This window comes from Staurois parvus, unplaced genomic scaffold (genome assembly GCF_062004578.1).
Source record: "Staurois parvus isolate SC_StPar_1 unplaced genomic scaffold, SC_StPar_1.0 ptg000189l, whole genome shotgun sequence".
NCBI lineage: Eukaryota > Metazoa > Chordata > Amphibia > Anura > Ranidae > Staurois > Staurois parvus.
Window position 1 is genome coordinate 12200 of NW_028317985.1, and position 13063 is coordinate 25262.

At 46.7% G+C, this 13063-nt stretch overlaps 1 protein-coding gene across 1 annotated transcript in view; it reads left to right on the forward strand.

Annotated features, from left to right (window-relative positions):
• The first annotated feature begins 436 nt into the window (after nucleotides 1-436).
• Nucleotides 437-13063, forward strand: part of ENGASE (endo-beta-N-acetylglucosaminidase) — a 55918-nt gene continuing 43291 nt past the window's right edge. Inside the window, exons 1-3 of the mRNA XM_089677589.1 lie at nucleotides 437-682; nucleotides 8086-8174; nucleotides 12879-12936. Of these exons, the coding sequence (XP_089533715.1) occupies nucleotides 12888-12936 (49 nt within the window). The 5' untranslated portion in view covers nucleotides 437-682; nucleotides 8086-8174; nucleotides 12879-12887. The remainder of the gene's footprint in view (nucleotides 683-8085; nucleotides 8175-12878; nucleotides 12937-13063) is intronic.

Here is a 13063-nt window from a genome sequence, read left to right on the forward strand (position 1 = left end):
ACTCAGCGCTTTACATATATATTGTACATTCACATCAGTCCCTAACCCTCAAGGGGCGTACAATCTAAGGTAATAATGTTATAATTTAACAAATAATAATACAAATGATTAGTTTGACTAATAATAAATTATATGTTTTGGTTATTATTAAATATTGTAATAAAGTCATTAAAAAAAAATCTTGCTAAATGTTCTGAAATAAACCCTGCAGTTACTTGGAGTTTCAGCTTTAACAATGTTATAATTTAATAAATAGTAAGAACACTGTGACAACGAAGTGTAGAAATGTGGAATGAAGCCTGACGTGCACTCGTCTTGGTGAGCTAAGGTGACGTCACAGCTCTGCAGCCCCTCCCCTGTGACTGGGAGATATGTGTTCGGCCGTGCTGGCTCAGTGCAGTGACGGGAGTGGTCGTAGGGCGGTGAGGCGCGCCCCCTGGTGGAAGGAGGTGCGCTGTGCGGCTGTAGCAGAGCCCTCTCGCTGCTCACAACTCCGTGTACCGGCGGGAAGTGCAGAGGCCGGGCATGCTCGGAGAGCGGACCGGGCGGAAGTTGTCAGTGTGCTCAGTGCGGAAAGGCCCTGAATGAGAGGATTTGGCGGAGATCCCATCCTTCAGTTATCCGGCAGCCCGCCCACTCACCTGCAGGAGTCTGTATGTCACCTGACGTTGATCTTCTTTATGTAAGCTCCGAGCTCCACACATATCAGATATCTCTCTGTATCTCCTCCACTTCCTGTATTACAGACCGCTCTCTGCTCTCCTTGTGCCGGTCCTGGTCCCGCCCCTCCTGCAGGTCTTTAGTGGGTGGAGCCTTCCAGGCCACTCCCACAGTGCTCCTGCTCTGCTCAGACTACATGCAGCAGAGTGATGACGTCACTGCCGCTTTTACAGGGTAATATCTGGGGTTGTACAGACATTTAGTGCACACAGAGCGGATTTACTATGGATGATAGATTTGTAACGAAGCATTTCTGTTACCGGAGTCCAGTGTTCTCTACTCCCTGTACGACCACCTGACATGTGTGCTGGCACAAGGGTGGGCTGTACCCCCTACACGCATGTATCGGGCCGCCAACCCTCCGTATTTCTATGGACAGTTTGTGAAATCGCCCTGATCTGTCTGTAAGAATACGGAGGCTGGCTCCCCCTGTAGGGTTACAGGTCCCCCAAGTCCCGCCGGCTGCAGCTATTGTCAAGACTATTGGTTGCTAGGCCCGCCTAGCATCCTAGCAACCAATCAGGAAGGGGATGTACCTTCCTTGTACTGGGGGGAGGGGAATGAGAGGAGGAGTCTGGTGATACCTGCACACAGGTGAGATCATCACACCATCCACAGTACCTGTATCACGTCTGCGGTCCCTGACCGTCTCCTGTATCACGTCTGCGGTCCCTGACCGTCTCCTGTAGTTTGTCTGCAGTCTCTGACCGTCTCCTGTATCACATCTGCGGTCCCTGACCGTCTCCTGTATCACGTCTGCGGTCCCTGCCCGTCTCCTGTATCACGTCAGCGGTCCCTGACCGTCTCCTGTATCACGTCAGCGGTCCCTGACCGTCTCCTGTATCACGTCTGCGGTCCCTGACCGTCTCCTGTATCACGTCTGCGGTCCCTGACCGTCTCCTGTATCACGTCAGCGGTCCCTGACCGTCTCCTGTATCACGTCTGCGGTCCCTGACCGTCTCCTGTATCACGTCTGCGGTCCCTGACCGTCTCCTGTATCACGTCTGCGGTCCCTGACCGTCTCCTGTATCACGTCTGCGGTCTCTGACCGTCTCCTGTATCACATCTGCGGTCCCTGACCGTCTCCTGGTATCACGTCAGCGGTCCCTGACCGTCTCCTGTATCACGTCTGCGGTCCCTGACCGTCTCCTGTATCACGTCTGCGGTCCCTGACCGTCTCCTGTATCACGTCTGCGGTCCCTGACCGTCTCCTGTATCACGTCTGCGGTCCCTGACCGTCTCCTGTATCACGTCTGCGGTCCCTGACCGTCTCCTGTATCACGTCTGCGGTCCCTGACCGTCTCCTGTATCATGTCTGCAGTGTCTGACCGTCTCCTGTATCACGTCTGCAGTGTCTGACCGTCTCCTGTATCATGTCTGCAGTCTCTGACCATCTCCTGTAACATGGTGGGGAGGTCATAGAAAGCGATCAATTTTGTCTTTCATTAGAAAGCTGACAGTCATCTTGTGTCAGCAGCCACCAGAAGTGCGTGTAAAGCTCCAGCTGACACCGCCATAAAACATACGGGTGTTGTGGTAAAAAGGTTAAATCATAGCGAAAACTTTTTTCCATTCCTGGAAATCAGAGCAATTAGCGAGAACGAATCTCCACATTGGGGGCACAGACCGCTCTTAGGGCCAGTTCACACTCCATGCTTTTCAGTTTCTTTTTTTTCTGCATCTAAAACGCACAGAAAGTAGGTGATATGGTTGTCAGTGTCATAGTTCTCATCAGTGCTTGCAGTTCCAGTGCGTTCCGGTTGCAGTAAATAAAGTACAATAGGCTGCATTTTTCCTGCACAGAACTGCACTGGAACGTGGTGAAACGCATCAAAAACGCACTGGAACACACATGTCTCTATTTCAATTGAATGAATGGGAAAGCATCAAAAATGAACTGGAATGCGTCAAAAACACACATGTGGAAACGCATCCGGAACGCATTTCTATAGTGTGAACCGGCCCTAAATCTAAAAAAAAAAGTTTGATCTTTAGTTATCCTATAATTCCCCTTATAGGTAATATGACCCCGTCCCCAACCAATCAGGGCACAGTAATGGGGCCTCTAGAAAGCCAGTCCCCAACCAATCAGGGCACAGTAATGGGGCCTCTAGAAAGCCAGTCCCCAACCAATCAGGGCACAGTAATGGGGCCTCTAGAAAGCCAGTCCCCAACCAATCAGGGCACAGTAATGGGGCCTCTAGAAAGCCAGTCCCCAACCAATCAGGGCACAGTAATGGGGCCTCTAGAAAGCCAGTCCCCAACCAATCAGGGCACAGTAATGGGGCCTCTAGAAAGTCAGTCCCCAACCAATCAGGGCACAGTAATGGGGCCTCTAGAAAGCCAACCCCGGACCAGCTCACCTCTGTATATTGTTTAGCCTTTTTCCTATAGGACACATTCACATTCTGCTGTTCTCGTGTTGGTTTAGTGCATGTACATGTTGCCTTAGGGGCTTAGTTACAAAACATTCGTTGGACGAATGTCACACATGTGCAGGCTGCTCAAAGGATGGGTATCATTTCTGGTGGACTAAAACCTATGGTCATAAGCTCCACCTAGTGTCCAAAAGGTGGAAGAGCAGTGGTGTCCAGAGTGCGACCCACTAGCTGGATGTGGGCCTTTGCCTTTATCTGGCCCTTAGGGCACCATTCCTCCTACCTACATCAATGATGGGACACTATTCCTCTCACTGACACCAATGATGGGGCACTATTCCTCTCACTGACACCAATGATGGGGCACTATTCCTCCTACCTACATCAATGATGGGACACTATTCCTCCCACTGACACCAATGATGGGGCACTATTCCTCCCACTGACACCAATGATGGGGCACTATTCCTCCCACTGACACCAATGATGGGGCACTATTCCTTCCACTGATACCAATGATGGGGCACTATTCCTCCCACTGATACCAATGATGGGGCACTTCCTCCCACTGATACCAATGATGGGGCACTATTCCTCCCACTGACACCAATGATGGGACACTATTCCTCCCACTGACACCAATGATGGGACACTATTCCCCCCACTGATACCAATGATGGGACACTATTCCTCCCACTGACACCAATGATGGGACACTATTCCCCCCACTGATACCAATGATGGGGCACTATTCCTCCCACTGACACCAATGATGGGGCACTATTCCTCCTACTGATACCAATGATGGGGTACTATTCCTCCCACTGACACCAATGATGGGACACTATTCCCCCCACTGATACCAATGATGGGACACTATTCCTCCCACTGACACCAATGATGGGACACTATTCCCCCCACTGATACCAATGATGGGGCACTATTCCTCCCACTGACACCAATGATGGGGCACTATTCCTCCCACTGATACCAATGATGGGGCACTATTCCTCCTACTGACACCAATGATGGGGCACTATTCCTCCCACTGACACCAATGATGGGGCACTATTCCTCCCACTGACACCAATGATGAGGCACTATTCCTCCTACTGACACCAATGATAGGGCACTATTCCTCCCACTGATACCAATGATAGGGCACTATTCCTCCCATTGACACCAATGATGGGGCACTATTCATTCCACTGACACCAATGATGGGGCACTATTCATTCCACTGACACCAATGATGGGGCACTATTCCTTCCACTGATACCAATGATGGGGCACTATTCTTCCCACTAACACCAGTGATGGGGCACTATTCCACCCATTGGCACTAATGATGGGTCACTATTCCTTCCACTGACACCAATGATGGGGCACTATTCCTCCCACTGACACCAATGATGGGGCACTATTCCTCCCACTGATACCAATGATGGGGCACTTCCTCCCACTGATACCAATGATGGGGAACTATTCCTCCCACTGACACCAATGATGGGACACTATTCCCCCCACTGATACCAATGATGGGGCACAATTCCTCCCACTGACAACAATGATGGGGCACTATTCCTCCCACTGACACCAATGATGGGGCACTATTCCTCCCTCTGGCACCAATGATGGGGCACTATTCATCCCACTGACAACAATGATGGGGCACTATTCCTCCCACTGACACCAATGATGGGGCAAAATTCCTCCCACTGAAACCAATGTTGGAGCACTATTCCTCCCACTGACACCAATGATGGGGCACTATTCCTCCTACTGATACCAATGATGGAGCACTATTCCTCCCACTGATACCAATGATGGGGCACTATTCCTCCCACTGACACCAATGTTGGAGCACTATTCCTCCCACTGACACAAATGATGGGGCACTATTCCTCCCACTGACACCAATGATGGGGCACTATTCCTCCTACTGATACCAATGATGGAGCACTATTCCTCCCACTGATACCAATGATGGGGCACTATTCCTCCTACTGACACCAATGATTGGGGCACTATTCCTCCCACTGACACCAATGATGGGGCACTATTCTTCCCACTGATACCAATGATGGGGCACTATTCCTCCCACTGATACCAATGATGGGGCACTATTCCTCCTACTGACACCAATGATGGGCACTATTCCTCCTACTGACACCAATGATTGGGGCACTATTCCTCCCACTGACACCAATGATGGGGCACTATTCCTCCTACTGACACCAATGATGGGTCACTATTCCTCCTACTGATACCAATGATGGGGCACTATTCCTTCCACTGATACCAATGATGGGGCACTATTCCTCCCACTGATACCAATGATGGGGCACTATTCCTCCCACTGATACCAATGATGGGGCACTATTCCTCCCACTGATACCAATGATGGGGCACTATTCCCCCCACTGATACCAATGATGGGGCACTATTCCTCCCACTGATACCAATGATGGAGCACTATTCCCCCCACTGACAACAATGATGGGGCACTATTCCTCCCACTGATACCAATGATGGGGCACAATTCCTCCCACTGACAACAATGATGGGGCACTATTCCTCCCACTGATACCAATGATGGGGCACTATTCCTCCCTCTGGCACCAATGATGGGGCACTATTCCTCCCTCTGGCACCAATGATGGGGCACTATTCATCCCACTGACAACAATGATGGGGCACTATTCCTCCCACTGACACCAATGATGGGGCAAAATTCCTCCTACTGACACCAATGATGGGGCACTATTCCTCCTACTGACACCAATGATGGGGCACTATTCCTCCCACTGACACCAATGATGGGGCACTATTCCTCCCACTGATACCAATGATGGGGCACTATTCCTCCCACTGATACCAATGATGGGGCACTATTCCTCCTACTGACACCAATGATTGGGGCACTATTCCTCCCACTGACACCAATGATGGGGCACTATTCCTCCCATTGACACCAATGATGGGTCACTATTCCTCCCATTGACACCAATGATGGGTCACTATTCCTTCCACTGACACCAATGATGGGGCACTATTCCTCCCACTGATACCAATGATGGGGCACTATTCCTTCCACTGATACCAATGATGGGGCACTATTCTTCCCACTAACACCAGTGATGGGGCACTATTCCTCCCACTGACACCAATGATGAGGTACTATTCCACACACTGACACCAATGATGGGCCACTATTCCACCCATTGGCACTAATGATGGGTCACTATTCCTTCCACTGACACCAATGATGGGGCACTATTTCTTCCACTGGCACCAATGATGGGCCACTATTCCTCCCACTGACACCAATGATGGGGCACTATTCCTCCCACTGACACCAATGATGGGGCACTATTCCTCCCACTGATACCAATGATGGGTCACTATTCCTTCCACTGACACCAATGATGGGGCACTATTTCTTCCACTGACACCAATGATGGGCCACTATTCCTCCCACTGATACCAATGATGGGTCAATATTCCTCCCACTGATACCAATGATGGGACACTATTCCTCCCACTGACACCAATGATGGGGCACTATTCCTCCCACTGATACCAATGATGGGGCACTATTCCCTCCCACTGACACCAATGATGGGGCACTATTCCTCCCACTGACACCAATGATGGGGCACTATTCTTCCACTGATACCAATGATGGGGCACTATTCTTCCCACTGACACCAATGATGAGGTACTATTCCACACACTGACACCAATGATGGGACACTATTCCACCCATTGGCACTAATGATGGGTCACTATTCCTTCCACTGACACCAATGATGGGGCACTATTTCTTCCACTGGCACCAATGATGGGCCACTATTCCTCCCACTGACACCAATGATGGGGCACTATTCCTCCCACTGACACCAATGATGGGGCACTATTCCTCCCACTGACACCAATGATGGGGCACTATTCCTCCCACTGACACCAATGATGGGGCACTATTCCTCCCACTGACACCAATGATGGGACACTATTCCTCCCACTGACACCAATGATGAGGTACTATTCCACACACTGACACCAATGATGGGACACTATTCCACCCATTGGCACTAAGGATGGGTCACTATTCCTTCCACTGATACCAATGATGGGGCACTATTTCTTCCACTGGCACCAATGATGGGCCACTATTCCTCCCACTGACACCAATGATGGGGCACTATTCCTCCCACTGACACCAATGATGGGGCACTATTCCTCCCACTGACACCAATGATGGGGCACTATTCCTCCCACTGACACCAATGATTGGGCACTATTCCTCCCACTGACACCAATGATGGGGCACTATTCCTCCCACTGACACCAATGATGGGGCACTATTCCTCCCACTGACACCAATGATTGGGCACTATTCCTCCCTCTAACACCAATGATGGGAAGCATTCCTCCCACTGACCCCAATAATTTTGCACTATTCCTCTTACTGACACCAATGATGGGCCACTGTTTACCACCACTGACACCAGGACATTTTCTACTCCCACTGGCCATAGTCTGGCCCCCCTAAAGCCTGAGGGACAGTACATTGGCCTTTTGTTCAGAAAGTTTGGAGACCCCGCGGTAGAGTTTTCTGAAATACTTCAACAGGAGTATATACCACATTTTGGCCGCTAGATGGAGCTGACAATCATAGGATTTAGATTGATTGTAAAGTTATGACCTTTATTTTTTTAAATAACAAACATGTCTTACTTAGCTGCTCTGTGTAATTGTCTTGCACAGAGCAGCCAGGATCCTCCTCTTCTGGGGTCCCCCGCTGGTGCTCCTGACTCCTCCCCCCACCCCCCTTCTCCACCAAGTGACCCCATAGCAAGCCTTGTGCTGCCTTAGTGAAATAAATCAAGTAGTAATAGAAGGATTATAAAGCTTGTGCTGATTTTCTCTTCCCTTTTTTTTTTTCTCTCCCTCCCACTCATCTCATTTCACTCCCACACTTCAGATGGAAAACAGGTTCCGCTGTAACCTGACGTGTGCTAGAGACTGAAGACAGCCAGCGCTTTGCAGGAGACCGTTCATTAACGCATCGAGGTCTGGGCATCCTTTTATACCTATCTCGTGTTTTATCTATTTCTAGAGCTATTTTATGTGTTTATAGTATCTATTTATATAGTGTTTTATATATTTGTAGTCCTGTATTTACAGGGATGTTATGTATGTACCAGCTCATGTTGTATCCGCTCAGTCACCAGCCTCTGCGGACCGTACGGCCTCGTGCACACAGGCGCAGTAGGGGGCGTACAGCGTAAGAGTCTGTTATTTCTTTCCACGCCAGGGAAGCCCAAGTGCTGCGTACAGCCGCCAATAGACATGAATGGCCGTGTGTGTAGCGGTCTGCAGGAATAAATCCAATCCCGAAAAACTTGGAATGCTGTTTAACCAGTGCCTATTTTTTTAACCCTGTTGTTTACATGTACAAAACTGTATTTTTGCTAGAAAATGACTTAAAGGATAAATTCACCTTTTGGACAAAAATAATAAATGCACATTTTTTTGCAGGTAAAAAAAATGTACATTTGTAAAAAAATTTATTTTTACACTCTTTAATTTTTTTTTTTTTTTAAATAATTTTTATTGTTATCAAAAGCAATGTAAACAGTCCTTTATGATAACAATAGACAGTGACAGGTACTCTTTACTATTAGACCCCAGATCTCTCCTCTGCCCTTAACAGCATCTATCACACCAAGATTGGTGTGATCAGATGCTTTCCCTATTTAACCACTCGCCATCCACCCTATAGCAGAAGCACTGCTACAGGGCGGCACGCTGCGCAAAATCATTTGCATTTCCAGGTAGGAGGCGCGTGCCGCCCTACCCATGTCGTTATTGGCGGCTGGGGATGTCAATCACCAGGTCCCAGCTGTCAATTCCAGTCTGACACTCAGTGATCATCAGCAAAGCTGACAGGGGAGAGACCTGTGTGAAGGGGCGGACTGACAACTCATGGGGCCCCCGGGCAATAGGGGATCATGGGGCCCCTGTGTCCTTGCCCAAACTCAAAAAAGCCTATGAAAAAGGTACCAGGGGCATCTCATGGGGCTCCCTACTGCCCTCGGGCAGTGCCCGAGTTTCCAAATGGTCAGTCCGCCCCTGCCTGTTTGTAAACAACACAGGCCTCTCTCCTGGCAGCATGCCTCCTAAGTAAAACAGCACACAGTTAACCCTTTGATTGCCCCAGATGTTAACCCTTTTCTGCCCAGTGTCATTAGTGCAGTGTCAGTGCTTTTTATTAGCACTGATCACTGTATTAGTGTCACTGGGGATGTCAGTGGCAGTTTTTTCATGTGTTTATAGTATCTATTTATATAGTGTTTTATATATTTGTAGTCCTATATTTATAGGGATGTTATGTATGTACCAGCTCATGTTGTATCCGCTCAGTCACCAGCCTCTGCGGACCGTACAGCCTCGTGCACACAGGCGCAGTAGGGGGCGTACAGCGTAAGATTCTGTTGTTTCTTTCCACGCCAGGGAAGCCCAAGTGCTGCGTACAGCCGCCAATAGACATGAATGGCCGTGTGTGTAGCGGTCTGCAGGAATAAATCCAATCCCGAAAAACTTGGAGTGCTGTTTAACCAGTGTTTATTTTTTAACCCTGTTGTTTACATGTACAAAACTGTATTTTTGCTAGAAAATGACTTTAAGGATAAATTCACCTTTTGGACAATTAATTTTTTTTTTTAAATAATTTTTATTGTTATCAAAAGCAATGTAAACAGTCCTTTATGATAACAATAGACAGTGACAGGTACTCTTTACTATTAGACTCCAGATTTCTCTTCTGCCCTTAACCCTTTCAGGACCAAGGGACGTATTTGTCCCATGTTTTTAATTGCCTGTATCATAAACTCAAAAAAGCCTATGAAAAAGGTACCAGGGGCATCTCATGGGGCTCCCTACTGCCCTCGGGCAGTGCCCTAGCTTCCAAATGGTCAGTCCGCCCCTGCCTGTGTGTAAACAACACAGGCCTCTCTTCTGGCAGCATGCCTCCTAAGTAAAACAGCACACAGTTAACCCTTTGATTGCCCCAGAGGTTAACCCCTTCCTGCCCAGTGTCAGTGCTTTTTATTAGCACTGATCACTGTATTAGTGTCACTGGGGATGTCAGTGGCAGTTAGTCATGTCAGAATGCCCGTCGCAGTCCCGCTATAAGTCACTGATTGCCGACATTACTAGTATAAAAAAAAAGAAAATTCCAGTATATATACCGCCGATTTGTATATGCTATAACTTTCATGTAAACCAATTAATAGACAATTATTGGGATTTTTTAGCAAAGACATGGAGCAGAATACATTTGGCCCACATTTATGAAGACATTTTATTTTTTTTATTTTTTTTATTGGATATGTTTTGTAGCAAAAAGTCAAAAATATTATTTTGTTTTTTCAAAATTGCTGGTCAAAAAATAAAAACTGCAGAGGTGATCAAATACCGCTGAAAGAAAGCTCTGTTTGTGAAAAAAAATGACATAAAAGTAATTTATTTACAGCATTGCATGACCGCACAATTGTCAATTAAAGTAACGCAGCGCCGTATCACAAAGAAATGGCCTGGTCAGGAAGGGAATAAATCATCTGGAGGGCAAGTGGTTAAAAATGCTTCTGCTTACATCTGGCGAAACTGGAAGTGATGAAATACTCGTCGCTTCTGGTTTCACAGACCATTGGGATATTCCAGTCTTCAACCAACTCTATGGACATCGAGTGCAACCGCTCTGACCAATCAGATGCCGTACAGCCCGAACTGTCATCGCTGCAAGGAGAGGAAAGAAAGCGGCGGGGATTTCAAATCTTCCACCATTTTTTTTTTCCATTTTCTCCCACCACTGATACTAAGCATGGGATGCCTGCAGCAGGTTTCTGCACTGCTCCTGTGTGAACTCGGGCTATGACAAGCCTGGCTTCACACAGGAGAACTGGGGAAACCGCATGCAATTTGGACAGGAATCTCAATCTATTCAAATCACATGTTAAACTTTGTGGTGCAATTTACTCCATTAACACAAATCTCACCGCAAAGTATCAGTTATGGTATTGGTAATATGTTCACAAGTACTCATGAAAACACTTGGTATCAGCACCAGTGCAAATGTTATAAATTGAGTTGCAGGTCAGTGAGTAAAATAAGTATTTTATCCCCAAGCAAAATATTACTTGGTGGAGAACCCCTTGTTGGCCATCACAGAGGTCAGACGTTTCTTGTAGTTGGTTCCCAGGTTTGCGCACATCTCAGGAGGGATTATTGGTCCACTCTTCTTTACAGATCTTCTCTAAATTCTTAGGGTTCTTGGCTGTCACTTGGCAACTCGAAGTTTCAGCTCCTTCCATAAATTTTCTATAGGATTGAGGTCTGGAGACTGGCTAGGCCAGTTTATGACCTTTAATGTGCTTCTTCTTGAGCCACTCCTTTGTTGCCTTGGTGGTATGTTTTGGGTCATTGTCCTGCTGGAAGACCCATCCAGGACCCATTTCCAGTGTTCTGGCTGAGGGAAGAAGGTTCTCATCCAAGATTTTAGAATACCTGACCTCATCCATTGGCCCCTCCTTGCTGCAAAGTCAGCCTGTACCTTTAGCAGAGAAACAGCCCCAAAGCATAATGTTTCCACCTGTGTGCTTGACTATAGGGATGGTGTTCTTAGGGTCATTTTTAGCACTTTTCTTCCACCAAACAGAGCAAGTTGAATTAATGCCAAAGAGCTCAATTTTGGTCTCATCTCACCACCGCCCTTTTTCCCAATCCTTCTCTGAATCCTTTAGATATTCATTGGCAAACTTCAGATGGGCCTGTGCTTGTGCTTTCTTGAGGAGGGGGACCTTGCGGGCCATGCAGGATTTCAATCCATGGTGGTGTATTGTGTTACCAATGGTTTGTGTGGTGACTGTGGTCCCAACTGCCTTGAGATCATTCACAAGTTCCTCCCGTGTAGTCCTGGGCTGATCCCTCACTTTTCTAATGATCATCCTTACCCCATGAAGTGAAATCTTGCATGGAGTTCCACACAGAGGGTGATTGATGGTTATTTTGTATCTCTTCCATTTGCGAATAATCACTCCAACAGTTGTCTCCTTCTCACCAAGTTACTTGCTGTTGGTCTTGTAGCCCATTCCAGCCTTGTGCAGGTCTACAATCTTGTCCCTGACATCCTTTGACAGCTCTTTGGCCTTGCCCATGGGGGTGCTCAAGAAAGAGATTCTGTGGACAGGTGTCTTTTATACGCATAATGAGTTGTCGTTAGGAGCACCTTCTTACATTGACAGGACTGATCACATGAGCACACAGCCAATCTGTGGGAGCCAGAATTATTGTTGGCTGGTAGGGGATCAAATACTCATTTTACTCACTGAACTGCAACTCAATTTATAACATTGGTATTGTGTTTTGTTTTTTTTCTGGGTTTTTGATTGATATTCTGTACCGATCATTTAAAATCAACCTATGATAAATACTATAAACCCTTCACTTCTTAGTACGTGGACAAACTTACAAAATCTGCAGGGGCTCAAGTAATTATTTCGCCCCCCACTTTGTATATGTGTGATATTGAGATATATATATATATATATATATATATATATATAAAATATATATATTATTATTATTAAAATATATATATATATATATATATATATATATATATATATATATAATTTTTTTTTTTTTTTTCCAAATAATAAATAAAGAGTTCAGTCATATGTAGTATTGTTTTTATTGTGTTTTGTTCTCTCTCAGATTCTGGAGATGAAAGTCTATAAAGAGATCATTAGATATGAATCGGCTCCTTTGTCTGGTAAACATCTGCTCATATTGATTACAGATTTTATCAAATGTAATAAAAAGTACTCGTTGACTAAGTAACACTGTATTATGTTAAAACTGAATGCCAGTCTGGCAGTTGTACCGGCTCTTCTCCTGCA